Source organism: Phalacrocorax aristotelis, chromosome Z (assembly GCF_949628215.1).
Source record: "Phalacrocorax aristotelis chromosome Z, bGulAri2.1, whole genome shotgun sequence".
NCBI classification, from domain to species: domain Eukaryota; kingdom Metazoa; phylum Chordata; class Aves; order Suliformes; family Phalacrocoracidae; genus Phalacrocorax; species Phalacrocorax aristotelis.
Window position 1 is genome coordinate 35,362,287 of NC_134311.1, and position 16,714 is coordinate 35,379,000.

The 16,714-nt window shown below is 35.1% G+C and overlaps 1 protein-coding gene across 1 annotated transcript in view; it reads left to right on the top strand.

The window, feature by feature from the left end:
• CNTNAP4 (contactin associated protein family member 4) overlaps window positions 1-16,714 on the top strand; it is a 240,911-nt gene that overhangs the window by 207,326 nt on the left and 16,871 nt on the right. The window contains exons 16-20 of the mRNA XM_075079004.1: window positions 3,625-3,795; window positions 8,789-9,007; window positions 13,042-13,281; window positions 14,571-14,795; window positions 16,184-16,317. Of these exons, the coding sequence (XP_074935105.1) occupies window positions 3,625-3,795; window positions 8,789-9,007; window positions 13,042-13,281; window positions 14,571-14,795; window positions 16,184-16,317 (989 nt within the window). The remainder of the gene's footprint in view (window positions 1-3,624; window positions 3,796-8,788; window positions 9,008-13,041; window positions 13,282-14,570; window positions 14,796-16,183; window positions 16,318-16,714) is intronic.

The following is a 16,714-nucleotide window of genomic DNA, read 5'->3' on the forward strand; positions in this document are numbered from 1 at the left end:
GGTCTGGGGGTGTGTGCATACATCAATATATATATAAATTGACAATAGGAGCATGTGTGAATTTTCCATAAATAGAATATTTTTAATTTAATTGATTGACTATTTTTCCTAGAATAAATGCTCTTTTTCAAACAAGAATTTGTTAAGGGAGTTTATACAGTCTGTGGCATAGCAGAGGTCAAACTAGATGATCGCAGTTTTCCCTTCTGATCTGTTAATCTATGAATCTTGTAATTAGCTGCAATGTAGTAGAGCTGGAAGTAGTGATACAGATGGAGCAGCTGAACTCCAGAAATTCTCAGAGGCAAACTCTTGCCAGCTGGTCAGACTTCATAACATTAGGAGGATAGTTTTAAAAGAAGCAGTTTGCACATTTCTGAGTAATTTTGGCCCTTCTGCTGTGCTGGATGAAGGGAAATTTTTATATCTAGCAAAACTGACAGAAATATTGGGCAAATATGGAAAGAAATAGATATAACTAAAGCATGTAATAGGTAGTGACGGTTTTCGTGCTTGTTTTTGCACATGAATAAAGTGAAGCAACCCACACACAAACATGCAAAACAAAACAAATAAAACAAACCAATACCAAACCCAAACAAAATAAACAAAAAAACCCAAAACCATTAGGATACAAATAATAGATGATCACATAATTTAAAGATCAGCTCAAGAGGCCAGATAGGGAGGAGCAGACCAAAGACAACATGCAAAATCCTGATCATCTACTGGTAGTTTAACTAAGATCAGATAACTCAGTAGTGTAGATCTGACAGGCTAGTAGGATCTACAACTTACAATGAGCAAGCTGTCTACAGTATTTACCTTCTACATTACTGCTACTGTGCATCTATAATCTGATCACAGTGACATTCCAGCGAAATTCAAAAATCCTGTTGACCTACCACAGACCAGAAGCTGCCTCTTAGAGAGAAGAGCAGCCTTTGCTGAAAGCCTTTTAAGTGTTTCACAAAACCCCTCTAAGAGTGAGAATATAGGAAAGACGGAAGGCACATTCAATGTCATCTTCATAAAGACTACAGCTGCTTTGAGAACACAGCTAGCACCTCCAGATTAACAGCAGCATGCCTTAGCTATGTCAATCCATAAGAGATGGGTAGTATTTTATGTGTCATGTCAATTAGAGGTCTGTTTTATTTGGGGGAGAAGGAAAATTAGTCAAAAAAATATGTATAGAAAACATTGTTCAGCAACATAAGACCTTTGTTTTCTCTGCCTCCGCACTCATTATCCCTCCTGGAGTTTCATACTGAAAGAATGAATGATGCAACACTTAGAACTATTAAGGAGAATTGATACAAATAAAGGGATTTCAGATTTGATTAAAAACTTGAAAAATATTGCAATGAAAAATGTGCTAAAATTTGCAATTGTGCAATTGATTTGAGTCACTTTTATTATCTTTGCAACACTAAAATGGCTAATTTATCTGTCTTGCTCTTATTTGTCCCTTTTTCACCTTACAATTTCAAGTTGGTAAGACTAGTGGATACAAGCCAAAAACTAAAGTAAATTTTGCAATATAAATATGCTCCTGTTTTATTTTTAACAAGCAGGATCTTCTTTTTTCACTTATAGTAAGACTGCAGTCTCACTACTCAGATAAAATGCTAAACACATGGCAGTGTTTGGCAGTTCCAGAAAACTAAATAGAAGACTATTAGCCAGATACTGTAAAGTGAAGAAATTCTTTTCCCACCCTGATTTACAACAGCATAAGATATTTTGTAATATACTTTTTATAGATCTATATTTAACTGGGTTTTTTGATACCGTAGCTTAACATTCATATATCACAAAATTTTCTGAGCTGAGAAGAACAGCTAGATAAGAGAAAATAGAAAATTAAGAGAGGAAGAAGAATAAAACTTTCTATCCCTGCCCCAAGGACTGCATTCTGATTTACAAAGATCATTCAAATGCTTCATTGAAGCTAATTGTATCATTACTCTACCCGACTGTTAGTACCGCTATTGTCTCTCTTCTAATTACTAGCAATGTTTTAACAATTTTGTATAAATTACTAGTATTAAACTTCCTATTGTGTTTGAATTACGGGTAACAGCCAGCCCATTGTTTTTTAAATAGCTGTTATATACTTGAGGCATTGCTGGTGAAGTTTGCTCTGTGGGAGCCATGACCTGAAACAGTAGAGGAACAAAGGCTTAAAATTTATCCCAATATGTAAAGCCACTGCCTTCAGCTGACAGCACTTTGCACAGGGTGATAACTCTGAGGAGCCCATCAGGCAGCACAGGAGAGTGAGGTGCAAAGCTGTGCTTTCCTCTCCCAGCCTGAGCCATCTGTTCACAGCTCTGCCCTACTATGTAAAAGTTGTCCTGATGGCTGCTCTAACTTGTGATGGCTGGCAATATTCCCAAGTGGCGAGTGTCACAGCAAGCAATTGCCAGAATACGTATGAATATCCTGCCATGCTGCTTTTCTAGGTGTGGGATCTGAACCCTGATTAAAACTCTGCTAAAAAGTCAGGAGGAGTAAGTGAATCAACTTTGAATTTACTTCATTGGGCTGTGGACCAGGACTGTGTGCAGACTGTACCTTAGAGTCTGATTTTGTAGATAAGAAAGAAATCTGCAATTTATTTTTTTTTTCTCCCACCCCAAACCAGAGAGTGCCTGGAGCAAAAATCATAGTTCTGCATATTATTCAAACCCAAATCACAGTGCTGTCAGGAGAACATGCAGTGGTCTTGTTCAATTAGGTAGGAAGGTATTGAATGCCTTATTTGAATTAGGAAGCAATATATCTTATTAAATACATATATATCTGTAAGAATTCAGCAATAATAACAAAGTACTTCTGGTTGAACACCATAAATGCAGATTATGTTCTTATTGGAAGAGGGTGTTAATAGTGATTTTACATAAGATTTTAATAATCAAGAACAAAATCTAAGAAATTATTATTAAATGTTAGCTGGAAGAAAAATCAAACCAGCAAAATATCTGTTTGATCATGTAACCTTTTTTTGAGTAAAACAGACTTACATTGGATTTATCATGTAAGTAAGAATGCATATGAATATCTAAACTGCAGTCAACTAAATTACAGGATACCTTCATAATTATTTCTTTAATTCCTTCCCCAGTAATTACTAGAAGCTGTATCCTACCTTCTTTGTGATATATGGTAAAACTTCACTGGACTACAACAATAAAAAGATTCTTTTCTTGTTACATGAGAAATATACATAATCACTGTCATAGTTATAGTTTACACTAGCTGATGTAGCTATAGTACTTCATTCAAAGCTGCAATGTTTGTTTACTTCATAAAAGGATACCTCAGGCCTTAACTGGATTTTATCCCCTAGCAGGCATTTTATTTCCCTTTAACTGGTTTTTGATTGTCCGAACTGAGGACCTTAACTGCTCTTGTTGAACCATCTTTCTGTGTCTCTAAGAACTACCACTTTTTGTTTTATAGCCTAAGCATGAGGCTTCTGTGGAAGTTAGACTCTCTGAACATTGCAGCCCCTTCCTAGACCTTGGCACTTTTCTTTGTTTAATTGGTTAGAAAACTTATACTGGCAATATAACATGAAACTATTTCTATCACTTAATCTTTCATTTTGACAACCAGGAACATTTTGGAATTCAGCATCCTTCAACACAGAGATGTCCTACCTGCATTTCCCCACTTTCCATGGAGAGCTCAGTGCAGATGTCTCTTTTTTCTTTAAAACTATGGCTTCCTCAGGAGTTTTTTTAGAAAACCTGGGAATTCAGGACTTCATAAGGATAGAGTTATACTGTAAGTAACATGACTGATGGTTGTTATTATTGTTACTACTACTACTATTATAGCTTTCAGTTGGACTAAATTAGAATTAACTTAAAGGGGCACTATTTTAAAACTGTTCTCTAGCTTTATTACTGTTACTACTGCTATTAGAGCTTTATAATTTCCCCAAAAATTCCAACACTAAGACTATACAAATATCCATTCAAAGATCATTTCTACCCTACACAGTTCTTAATTTAAGAGCAGAGCAATCAGCCCCGACTGTTCGTCCTTTCCTTGTTCACTGCATCCCTGCCACCAAATTTTCTCCCTCCAAATTCTAAAGCCAGGCATTACATGTGTCTGCCATGAGATTGGCTCGGTCACAACATAAGACTCAGACCTTCTGTGGAACAGTATCTTAGCTTAGTCACACTTTCTTGTCAATTTTTTTTTTTTTTAATTTTACTTCTACATATTCAAATCTTTAGAATTTTACACACAAATAGATTTTTATTGCACAAGAGTAAACCAAAGGTCTCTATAAATTCAGTAAGATGACTAATAGAGAAAGAAAGCTTTATCTTTATCTTAGATGACTCAATGTTTTATATTTTTCATTATTAAAATGGAAAATATTTTAAAGGATAAATAATTCTTTAAAAAACCTCTGGATTTATTTGAAATTACACATCAGTTAAAAAGTCTTATACTTGACAGGTGCTCTGAGAGTTCTTTAGAACTCTTTTTACCTTGGAATTAGACAGTTCCTCATGTTTTTATAATCCACTGTGTTATCACACTCAAGTACTTTCCAGTGTAAAGTACAAATAAATATATATATAAAATATATATATTTCAAATATTGCTATAGAAGCATTAATGTACCTTTATGAAAAAGTAAAATATTCTGCTTGCTTGGTTTTTTTTTGCCAATGTTAATATCTTAGGTTATTGAAACAAACAGGAAAACACCTACTGTTTTCTTTTGTAGACAATTTGATTATAAAATATTGCGTAATGTTTAATCAACTTGGTTTGAGTTATCTCAAACTGCAGCACTGTATTTGAAAGATAACCTCTTTTCAACAGTGTTTTTGCCATGTTTATCAAGAATATGAACTGCCTTCTGTTAATGTCTGTGAACACTTGAAAACACAGGAGCATTATAACTTGACTCATACAATGTATGAGTCATAAGACTCATAAAATGTACTGGGTCAGCACTTCAGTGGAGAGTCTCTGAAGCAATGGCAATATTCTTGTGTGATAAATGATTTTCCATTTTCAAAATAAACAGTTAAATCATAGAAACATTAAAGGAATTCTTTTGATAACTAAATTTATTCAGACAGTTGGCAGAAGACCACAACTCTTTCTTTAGAATAATGATATGCAGACAAACTCATGTCACTTGTCCCATTCATTCATAAGCACCCAAGCTACCGAATACTTATGGTTTTTATATGACTTCTGACTAGTGAGGCATAAGAGAAAGTGAAAGGCTGAATTGGGCTGTATTTTCAGCATATAAAAACCCAAAGTTTATCTCATTAGTGTGCAGCTTGTAGAGATATTTCTTCACTTTCAGAAATATCCTAATTTGTTGAATAGTTAGACCTATTCTTTTTTGTACATCAGAGGTAGGATTGTATGTAGTGGAGCCAGAATTGTATGTTTGCACTGAGGGTAATATTAGTCAGAAATGAACAATATATGTTTCCATCACTTTCTCTCTCTTAAAAAAACCCCAAACTAATAACCTGAAACATTCCATATTGTATAAGATCGTTTAGATTTCATCATCATATACTCTTTTATAATAGACATGAATCAAAATCACCAACCTGCACCTGATATTCTATTAATAGTTCCACATAAATCAATGACTTGGTTTGATTTGTGTAATAACAAATAACAATAACGAAAATGTCAGATGTCAGTGTTTAAGATGTCACAGTGTTAGAAGTGATTTAAAACTCATTATGTCATTAACATTTGGCATTCCATATTTGTAAACACAATGATTTTTCTTAGCACTTTATTGATTGTTCTCAAGCTTTATATCTAACTCTTTTATTTATGACATAAAGAACTTTAGATCTATAAGTCTACCTTTGTCAAAGTAAAAGTGTCAGATCAAGAATCTTAACAGTAAATGTGAAATTTAATGCTGTTTGTTTGGGTTTATGAAGTCATAAACACTGCAGTGCATCTGTGTATGATGTTCTAGAAAGCTATTGCAAAAATGGAGGTGTGCACCCTAACTGTATTTTAAAACAGAGGAAGTGAATCATCTTGAAAAAGGTACTTAATGCATTTTTATTTTTTTAGAGAACCATAAAAAACTTAAGTCTTTGAATTTTTATCTTGGTTTCTGTAACCTTCTGCAGAAGTAGTAGCTGAAAGGAACAATGTTGATTCAACTCTGAATAGTACAGTCTATTAAATACTTATATGACCACGGGTGACATCCCCTAGCTAAAAGCCTGAGTAACTATTTTTTACTACCTGAGTGGACACTGAATTATTTCCTATTTAAAAGCAATTACTTAAACAGAAATTTAAAGTAGGGTTCGGAACACTGTGGTGTATTCCTTTGGAAGGTCTTCTGTAGTTGCTTTGGAAATAGTTCTGGAGACTCCAATATGCAGCTACTGTCAGCATTCATCTGCCTCAGTGTGCAACTTATTGTCCAGGATGAGTGGACTCCAATTGTTTCCTGTATGGAAAGTGCTCGGGTTTTGTATTCTGTAGCATATTACTTGTTAATCGCTTTCTGCTCCTGCATCTGATGCTCAGCCTCAGTACTCTGAATGGTTCTTGATGACTTGCTTTATGTTAGTCATTTTAGCCACAGCTAGCCACTGACCACTCTCCACGATTACCATCAACTGCCTCTTCCACTCCACTTTGCCAAACTATAGCTGTGCTCTGCCTGTGTTTGCATGCATTAGGGCCACAAAAGCCCCTGGAATGTTTGGAACATTTTTGAGTAACAACAAGGAAGGTAGGTCCCACAAAGTACCTTTGCACCAGAAGAGAACTCCTGGATGAACCCTCCTCTGCTGCCCAGGAAATGACCAAAGTACTCTTTGCCTCGGTCCTTTGTCACAAGAGGGAAAATTTTATAACCCAGAGAGACAGCATCTCTCCACATCCTGTGTCATACTGTACACAGGTAGTTTGACCACTGTGCTTCTAATTATAAATTTCTTTCAAATTTGCAGTGTAGTTTTAGCAAAATGATTTACGATATTATAGAACCTTAACTAATATGTTTTTTCACTTTTTCTGATAAATTCTGATCAGTATTTGGACACTCCAGTGGATGACTACACAGTCATCTTTGCTATCTGGGCCTTCTTCTCTGGAACTTCTGGGACTGGTTCCCTTTTTTCAATATTATATTACTTTTTAGTGGTACTAACATAATTCATTATTTCAGTGGTTATTTCAAAATCTTTATTATGTGTTTTCTTGCCTTTAAAATCTAAACAGTAACATTATTTATCAGATCTGTCATTCTGATATGTTATTTAATAGGCACATTCAGAGAGTTCAAAGCAGAATTTGTGTTTTCAGGCTTCACTTCACTTCAGGCTTTCAGTATCCAGAGGATTGCAAAGACCTCCCTACAGAAGGTAACATTCAACAGAAATTCTCTTTACCCAATCACATGGAGTTTCTGTTACTTTTGCTCTCCTGCTGTGTGGTTGGGGTGTTTTTTACCCCTCAGTAAGAGGAGAATGACCTCTCAACTTTGCCCAAATGAAACAAATTCATTTTACTGAGGAACTGTTTTTAGACATCAGTTATTTCTTATTATTGTATAAAACGCTGTTGATTTTTAAGCAGAAGAAAATTTATTACAAAAGGCATTCTGTTTAAAAACTGACTGCATGTTATGCGCTATTTTATTTGGAAAGTCAAATGCTTTCTGTATTTGCCATTTTATTTTTCTCTCCCAGGTTCAACTGTTACAGAAAGATATTTAATAACAACAAGATTCAGGGCTTAAAGGTCGTAAGGGATTGCAAGCATGTGGCATTACTCAGTCTAAAGGTTGGCTAAAGTGGATCTAAATGTTATTAAAAGTCTAACGTATCTTTAAAAAGTGACACAAAAGAAATAATTGATTCTTTTCTTTTAGTTCAGTAAATTCATCTTTGAAAATGTTGTTTGAAGCTGATTTATTTCCTTTGACTGCTTCTGTCAAGTCTAATGACATAAATGGGAACCTTTTTTTTGGATTCATGGAATTTTCTCAGATCTCTACTCTTTTAATCAAATCCTCAATAATTCAAAATGTTGGTAATCTCTTGTTTAGGGATTACATATTTTCATACATTATTGTCTTCAGATATGTGAAAGAAAGAGTTTCAGAAAAAAATATTAATAATTTTCAGATTTTCAATTTCTGGAATATACCTCCTCTTATTATTTTGACCTCTAAAAATTCAGTTATGACTTTCTAAGCGAACTATAAAATCATGTAATGTGAAAGTTGTTTAGGGAATGACTAAATTTAATTCACTGTATACATAGACTCATAAAATACGTCAAAATTTGCCCTCTGATATTTGTAGAGAGTGTGTGAATAAATAACAAAAGCAAATAGTGGAAGATGCAGACTGGATTATAGTGGTGATGATTTGAATATAGTTAACAATGATAATCAGTTAGCTTGTCTGCAAAAGATGCTTTTTATCCAAACTGAAAAATAATGAAGCTAGCACATTTCACTGTTTCTTGACTACTGTGCTCTCTAGGGGTCCACAAACAGTTTGGTTTTCATGCTGTTGACAAATTATTGTTCTCACTGGCAGTGAGATTAAAGAATGGACTTTGGGGATTTGACTGTATAAGCCTCCTGAAGTAAACTTTTCCCCTAAAACAATCAGCCTTATCCCATGAAATAGTAGGTCAGACCTTAAAGTAACTTGTTCTGCCATGTAATGATTTTGTGACCCAACAAACTATGAAATAATTTAAATGTCCTTTCTTACTGTCCCCTTTCTAGCTCCATTTGAAGTAATTTTTTCATTCGATGTTGGAAATGGACCTAATGAAGTTACAGTGCAATCACTCGCTCCCCTAAACGACAACCAGTGGCATTATGTGAAGGCTGAACGAAACATCAAAGAGGCATCCTTACAAGTAGATCAGCTTCCTCAAAGGTCTCATGGTGCTCCACCTGATGGGCATATTCGGTTGCAGCTCAACAGCCAGCTTTTTGTAGGTAGGCACTGATTTAACAAAATCTTTCCTAGTTATCACCATGAAAATTAAAAAAAATTAAAAAAAAAGAAAAAAAAAGAAAAAGGGAGAAAAAGAATGGCAGCCGGGTCTTTTGAAAACAGTTTGTATTATAAGATGTGAGTCTTTGTTAAAAATCCATGAAGATGTAATTCTGTTTGGGGATTACAAATTTAGTGTCTTAGCCTGTAGTTACTGCAGGACAGCATTTAAACCAAAATATTCTTCTTTGGAGGTTTCTTTGAAGAACAACTGAAGGATCTCCATTTGCACCTTTTATTTTTGAGAGAATGTAATCTGCTGTGTTACTTCTGTTAAATTCAAGGAAACTTTGTTGTCTCTCTTCATGCACAACAACTCAGGTTGCCCAGAAAAGCTGTAATGTTCCATCATTGGAAATGTTTGACATAAAGCTGGACAGGGCTTTGAGCAACCTCATCTAATGAAAGATGTCCCTGCCCATGGCAGGGGGTTGGATTAGATGATCTTCAAAGGCCCCTTCAAACCCAAACCATTCTGCGATTCTATGAATCTGTGATCTACTACCTTGACTTTGCCAACAAATTTAATGAAATAAACTGTATTTACTTAGTATTGGAAACAAGAGAAAAGGGACATTCTTTGATTTCACACAAGCAGGAAAAATCTAGATCTAAGGTTTGTTCCGTCTGAACTGTGAAAGCTTCAAAGGAAGAAGTTTACCTGAAAATTTCTACCTTTGCACTTTAGCATATGATATCAATGTATTTAGATGAAACACTGGAAAAGCAGACATGGAATATCAAGAACTTAATTCAAGTTTATTTAGATATTATACAGAGCTATGTAGAGCTATGTGCTATGTGCATGGTAGCATTCTTACTGTAATATTGACATGTTTTAAATATAAAAGTTCAGGTGTATATGTAAGGTATACAGTATAAAAACATGTAAAGTCTGCCTTACTTTTAAACAAATCTTTATCTAGAACTGCTACGAAACATATAATACTATATGAATATACATTTTATTTTCTATGTTTTGGGGGGAGTGCAGTCAAGGGGGACAGTTTTCTGAAACTGTAGCTACAGACACAATGAATCCTTATGAAAAAATTAAATGGACATGAAGCCCTTGTATGTTGGGATCAAAATTCTGACCTGTACCTCAAAAGGCATTAAGGGTAGAAGATGGAGACTAGACCAAGCATTGAAGATTTTTACATTTTGATTAAAAGCATGGAGGAGTTTTCTATAACAAAGAAGTTATCCAACATATTAACCAGAGCGGAGTTAGGAGAATTCTTAAAATTAACTTATGTTCACAGTAATAGACTAGAACTATTAATGGAAGGACTAGGACATTTCTGTTTACTATACTGCAATGAATTATATAGCTGTCTTCTGACTTGACTTACTATATAACTGCTATTATATGAGCAGTTGAAATTACATCAGTTTGAATTTGCAAGGTCTGATCTGTGAAGCAAGAGTAAATAATGGTCTAATTCTACAGATGTTTATTGTAATATCAACTCTAAACACTTTTCTAATAATTTTGAGAATTAATTGATCTCTAGTTCTTCTAACATTTCTCCCAAATAATCTAATACTGTACTAACAGTTGACAGTTGCATTTTCTTGTAATTTTTTATGAAGTAATTGGCCATTGAATAACATGATTTTTTTTTTAATAATTTGAAAAAATCTGGTAAGTATATATACAACCATCTTCTGTATGGAGCTGACAATTTAAAAACTGTTTTGATTTGTCTACAAGCAAGCTGTCTAGCTTGTTTTCTTCAGATAATGTTTGGGTGAATAATTACATTAGAAGAGTTGGTTTGTTCTGGTTTTGTGATTCTGGTGGTGTGGGTTTTTTTCCTGTCTCAGAATTCTTGAAGATCCTAGGAGTAAAATGAAATAACAATCACTATAGTACTGTCTACCTTGAAATCCCTTATGAGTCTGTACAATTATTTTAAAATAATTTGGAATAGAACTGATAAAAATGGCATTTGTTTAATTTTATACAGTGAAAACAGTGTTTTTGAACTATTGTGAACTATTTGAATAATTTTTGTCATGTATTCCATGAATATGATTTGTGAAGGATTGTTATGACTGCAGCAAGTTTTCTGAGGTAATCTGTTTCTGCAACTACAATACTATCATGTGAATCAATACAATACCTAGTTTATTTTGTGTTTGAGTTAAATGAGTCTTTTGGATTTTCATAACTTCCAACTATTTCTAAGATATGTTCACCTATTCAATTAAATATCATTTTCTTCACTGGAGGGAGAGAGGATACTTACTACTTGACTACTTCCACTGACAGTCCACTGGTACAGACTCAGGCCTCTATGCTCAAGCCAGTGAAAGAATTTAGAGAAACATGAAACATACCATGTCCTAGGAATGGCATCAGCAGAGGCATTTTACTTATATGCCAACTTATATACCTAGTTACCTGCCATAGTCACCCATCAGTCAGTTACAAACATACTAGGACTCTGATTTCTTCAGGATAAAACACTCCTCCTTTACTTCTTAGATGTACATACCCTGGTTTTCCCAAGAAGCCAGAAGGAGAACTGAGGCCTAAAGCTGCCATCAGAATGCTCATTTTAGCAGAGATAACATAAAATCTTCACATTTTTAAGCAGTTTTGTGCCATTATATCTGTAAGTAACAACATCTATGACAAGATTTTCCATGTAACACCAAGAATTTTAGTGTCTTTGAAATAGAAAAGGATGAAAATCAATCATCACATGGAAACATTTAACCAAAAGTTAATTGGATATGCATGAGAATTATAGTCAGTAATCTTACATGTTGTGGTGTATTTTCTGGGTTTATTTTTTAAAAGAGAACAAATGACAGGAATATCAGAGTAAGTTGTACAGAAAAGGACAAGAGAGGTAAACTGCACACCTTACTAAGAAATCAAGATGAATAAAATGCTAGCTGTCAGGAAGTGTGCTAAAGATAAAAAACAGTGAAAACAAAGCAACATTGTTGTTAGCCTTATGATTGCCCTGTATTTTTATCACATATGCTTGGTAGTCAGTTTTATCCTGATTGGTATTCCTCTGTAGTGAGGGGGATAAACCTTCCTGTTACTCAACAATGGACACAGCCTCCAGTATGGGACAAAATATGTCGGGCCAGACACCAGCTGTTGGGTATCATGATCCATACAAGAAGACTGACAGATGGACAGACACACATATCAGTTGATCAGTCAGTAATATCTGGAAAGAGTAAAACTGTACCAGTCATCACTCTCCCACCCCCTTTTTACTTTTTTCCTTTTTTGTCTTTTCTTGTTTTATTTTTTGTTGGTTTTGGTTTTTCCTCTCCTCTCCTCTCCTCTCCTCTCCTCTCCTCTCCTCTCCTCTCCTCTCCTCTCCTCTCCTCTCCTCTCCTCTCCTCTCCTCTCCTCTCCTCTCCTCTCCTCTCCTCTCCTCTCCTCTCCTCTCCTCTCCTCTCCTCTCCTCTCCTCTCCTCTCCTCTCCTCTCCTCTCCTCTCCTCTCCTCTCCTCTCCTCTCCTCCCCTCCCCTCCCCTCCCCTCCCCTCCCCTCCCCTCCCCTCCCCTCCCCTCTCCTCTCCTCTCCTCTCCTCCCCTCCCCGCCCCTCCCCTCCCCTCCCCTCCCCTCCCCTCCCCTCCCCTCCCCTCCCCTCCTCTCTCCCTCTCCCACTCCCTCTTGCTTTATAAAAGACAAAGAAAAACCAAATAAACACCTAATTTCTTAATGTTACTCCTTTGTGAATTAATCAAAGTATGCATCTTTGCTTGGTACCTTACTGTGCAAAATCCTCATTTTCCATTAAAAGGTTCAAGGGTTTGCTGTAATTACTTGACAAAAAAAGAAATCAGATATGATTTTAAAGCTATTTATAAATATTTTCACATGCATGGGCTTGTATCTTGTAAATTTATAACAGACTGTTTAGGGCTCGTAAAACTTAAAGAGGTTTTTACACATAAATTCTTTTAATTTTTTAAAAGCTTATATGAATTTATTTCAGGTGGGACAGCATCTAGGCAAAAAGGATTTTTGGGATGCATTCGTTCATTACACTTGAATGGAATGGCCCTTGACCTAGAAGAGAGAGCGAAGATAACACCAGGAGTTGAACCAGGCTGTCCTGGACATTGTAGCAGCTATGGTAACCTCTGTCGAAATGGCGGAAAATGTAGAGAAAAATACAGTGGATTCTCCTGTGACTGCACTTTCTCTGCCTATGCTGGGCCATTCTGTAAGAAAGGCAAGCATGTCTTTTAGCTTTATGAAGTATTGAAAACAGGACTACACAGTCCAGAACGAGGTCTTTACAGATCTTTAAAGTTATGTTTAAATGTTTGCAAAATATTTAGGTTTTACTTAACATAGAGAAACATTCAGCTGAATTTGTTTGGTAAGTGTAAGTTTTGTTAAACACTGTCTTCCAGAGATATATTCAACATATACTATTTAAAGCAGGAAAAACATTACCTGAGAGTATCAACACCTTTTCTTAAATGTTAAGAAACTCCTTTGATTCTTTTATATATACTAAAGCTAGGAACTATATCTTTATGAATAAACTTTTAGATTTTTGTCTTTCAAGTCTTAATCTCAAAACTAAGACTAGGTTTGGAAAACAAACCAAAAAGCAGAAGAACTTTAAACTTTGCTGTTTAAGATCACCAGAAACAGGACTGTCCAGCCAGCTCTGTCCCCAGGAGAATAAAGGACTCATGTGAAGGCCTTCCATATCTATCACTGTGGAGTTAATGCCACTGAGTGAGGAATGATACTTTCCTCCCGCCTCACAAACAGCAGAAAAGACTAGTCGTCACACTCTATGTTTATTACTCTGCAGTGGCAGTGGCCCCTGTTGCTGAAAGCATGGTATGACCTATAGCAACATCTCTCAGTCACCTTCTGTCAAAGATACTGACCCATATTACAGAAATTTCCAAAAATTTTTCTAAAGTTTGGAGGTTGTATGTGAAAACAGGATAGTTTAAAAGTCACTTTTAGCAGAAAATAGCTGTGACATATCACAAAGATACAGAAGCCCTCCATGAGTGACTAATCCACAAAAAGACCATAACCCACTTTGTATTCTCCATTTTCTCCCACCTGACCAGTTTCTTTTCCCAGATATGTGTTTCAGGTGTGGCCAAGTTTAATCAATGTTAGGATTCAAACTGCTGCATCCATATCTCTGTAGGAGCAGCGAAATGGATATACATAGAATACAGGAGATATTGAGCTTGAGGATATGGATAAATGGGGGGAAAACAGAAAGCATGTCTAAAACTAAACAAAAAGAAGTAATTCTTCATGCAACAGATACTTGACACATGTCTAAATGGGTTTTTGCTCTAGCCCAGGTTGAGACTCTTTTTTCTCTATAGTTCTAAATACTAGTTCCATTCATAGTTCTTTTTCAGTTTTATGGGCTTTATTACAATAGGTAAGAAAACTGTTCTATGATAGAAAGAAAAAGGAAAGAGCTTAAGTCTTGTTTTTCATTATATTTAAAAACTTAATTACTTTTTGTTTCAGAGATCTCTGCTTATTTTGGGACAGGCACTTCTGTGACATACAATTTTCAAGAATACTACACCTTAGCTAAAAATTCCAGTTCTCACGCTTCTTCTTTCTATGCCGACATGACACTGAACAGGGAAGAAATTACATTTGCCTTCCGAACAACACGGACACCAAGCTTACTGCTTTATATCAGCTCCTTCTACAAGGAATACCTCTCAGTCATTCTCTCCAGAAATGGTGAGTGTTCAGATAGGCCATCTGGGAACACTAATGAATGTCATAGCTGCCAACTCAGATTCACTCCAATTCACAGACCTGAATCACAAACTAAGTGTTGTCCTGCTGTTACTTTAAATTATATATTTATTTTTCAGTTGCACCAAGCAATGCGTTCCACATGAAAAACATTCCTCCTACTGTAAATTCAACTTTTTCTATTTTTTTTTTATCATGTTGGCAAATATACTTGCTTCTGGAAATCCTTCAGAAATGCAGTAAAATATTTCCGTGTTTATTTTTGAAAAAGTTTTGAAATTAAATTAAAAATCTGTCTGACCTGTCTGTTACTCACATGATGTATTGATTGACATCTTCATGATAAATAATGAAATAAAGTACTTTTTGAAAGTGTGTTGTCCATTTTCCAAATTAATCAGACATCATCTCATTCAACTAATTTCATAAGCTACTTATATACCTATGAAAATACTCATATATACCTGTGAAAATACACATAACCTTAGTGATGTTTCTGTTTAAGCTGAACATTAAATGTCAGTTGGATCTTTCTTTTTCATTCTTTCTTCTATGTCTAGATATATTTTTTTTAAATTAAAAAACCCCACGGACTGAGTTGAATCTTTGGGTTCAGCTAATTGAAGACAAGTGGTTCTGAGCTCAAAGAAGGTTCTATGCTTTCCTGTATACAGATTTGGATGTAGAAAAAATGTAGCGTCCTCCCCATCATGTGAGGTGGAACACATTCTATTCATAACCAGCCTGGGTCTGGCCTGGGCCTTGCTTTCCAAAGGATGAGTAGAAAGTTGTGGTCCATCTGCAGGAGGGAGGGAATCTCTGACAAGGAAACCACGTTGCCTCTGTGTTTTGCTGTGAAAGAATCTCTGTGTGATTATATGCATACAGACAGTATGCTGGGAGTTAACAACAAAAAGTGGAAAGTGAGTTAGAAATTACTAAATGTACCCTACTGAATTGGCAACTAGTAAAAGATTTACAGGTCCAGAGAGTGTAAACATTATTCAAGAACAGTACTTGTAAGGTACCGAGCTTTATTTGATAAGTCATTTGATATGAACTACCAGACCAAATCTTTCTCAGCTGAATTATAAAAGTACGTACTAAAATTTCTGCACAAACTTTAACTCATTATTCAGATTTGTGACAGGCTATCTTTGCTGCTATGTCTTAGTTCCATCATTGCTATTACTTTTTCTATTTTCTTCTTTCATTGCTCACTTGTCAATTTCTAATAGTTAATTCCTTAAATAAATAAAAAATTTGTTTTGCTCTTCAGATGTACCTGTTAAGCAGGACACATTGGATACAATCTACGCTGCCTGTTGTGTATATAGTGTACTACACCATTGCTCTATTTATCCTTTCAGGAAGTTTACAGATCAGGTACAAGTTAGATAGCCATCAAGATCCTGATGTCTTCAGCATCAATATCAAAAGCATGGCTGATGGTCAATTGCAACATGTGAAGATTAACAGAGAGGAGGAAATACTCTTTGTAGAGGTAATTCAGTTAGAAACAAAAGAGTTGATTATCTTAAAAAAGTAGAAGATTCAAAGCAAAATTAAGTAAATAGTTACAAAAAGGCAATAACCTCCAAATAAACAGTGTTTTAATATCTGAAGTAAATAAAGCAAAGGTTAGAAGATTCATGAGACCCTTGAAATTCTAAGTTAGAGAATCTTTTCGGTTTTCATCTTGTCTATTTCAAAAAGTCAATACGCCCTCAACATTTTATGTGAAAATACAATTAATTATTCAATGGTTGGTTTTCACAATTTGTGAAATATATGTGACTGCTGCCATTTCTTTTGGGTCCTGCATATTGTTTTTTGTTTCAAACTATGTATATCAAAGTACAGTACAAATATATTACCATCTAGATAATAATTTAAGCTTA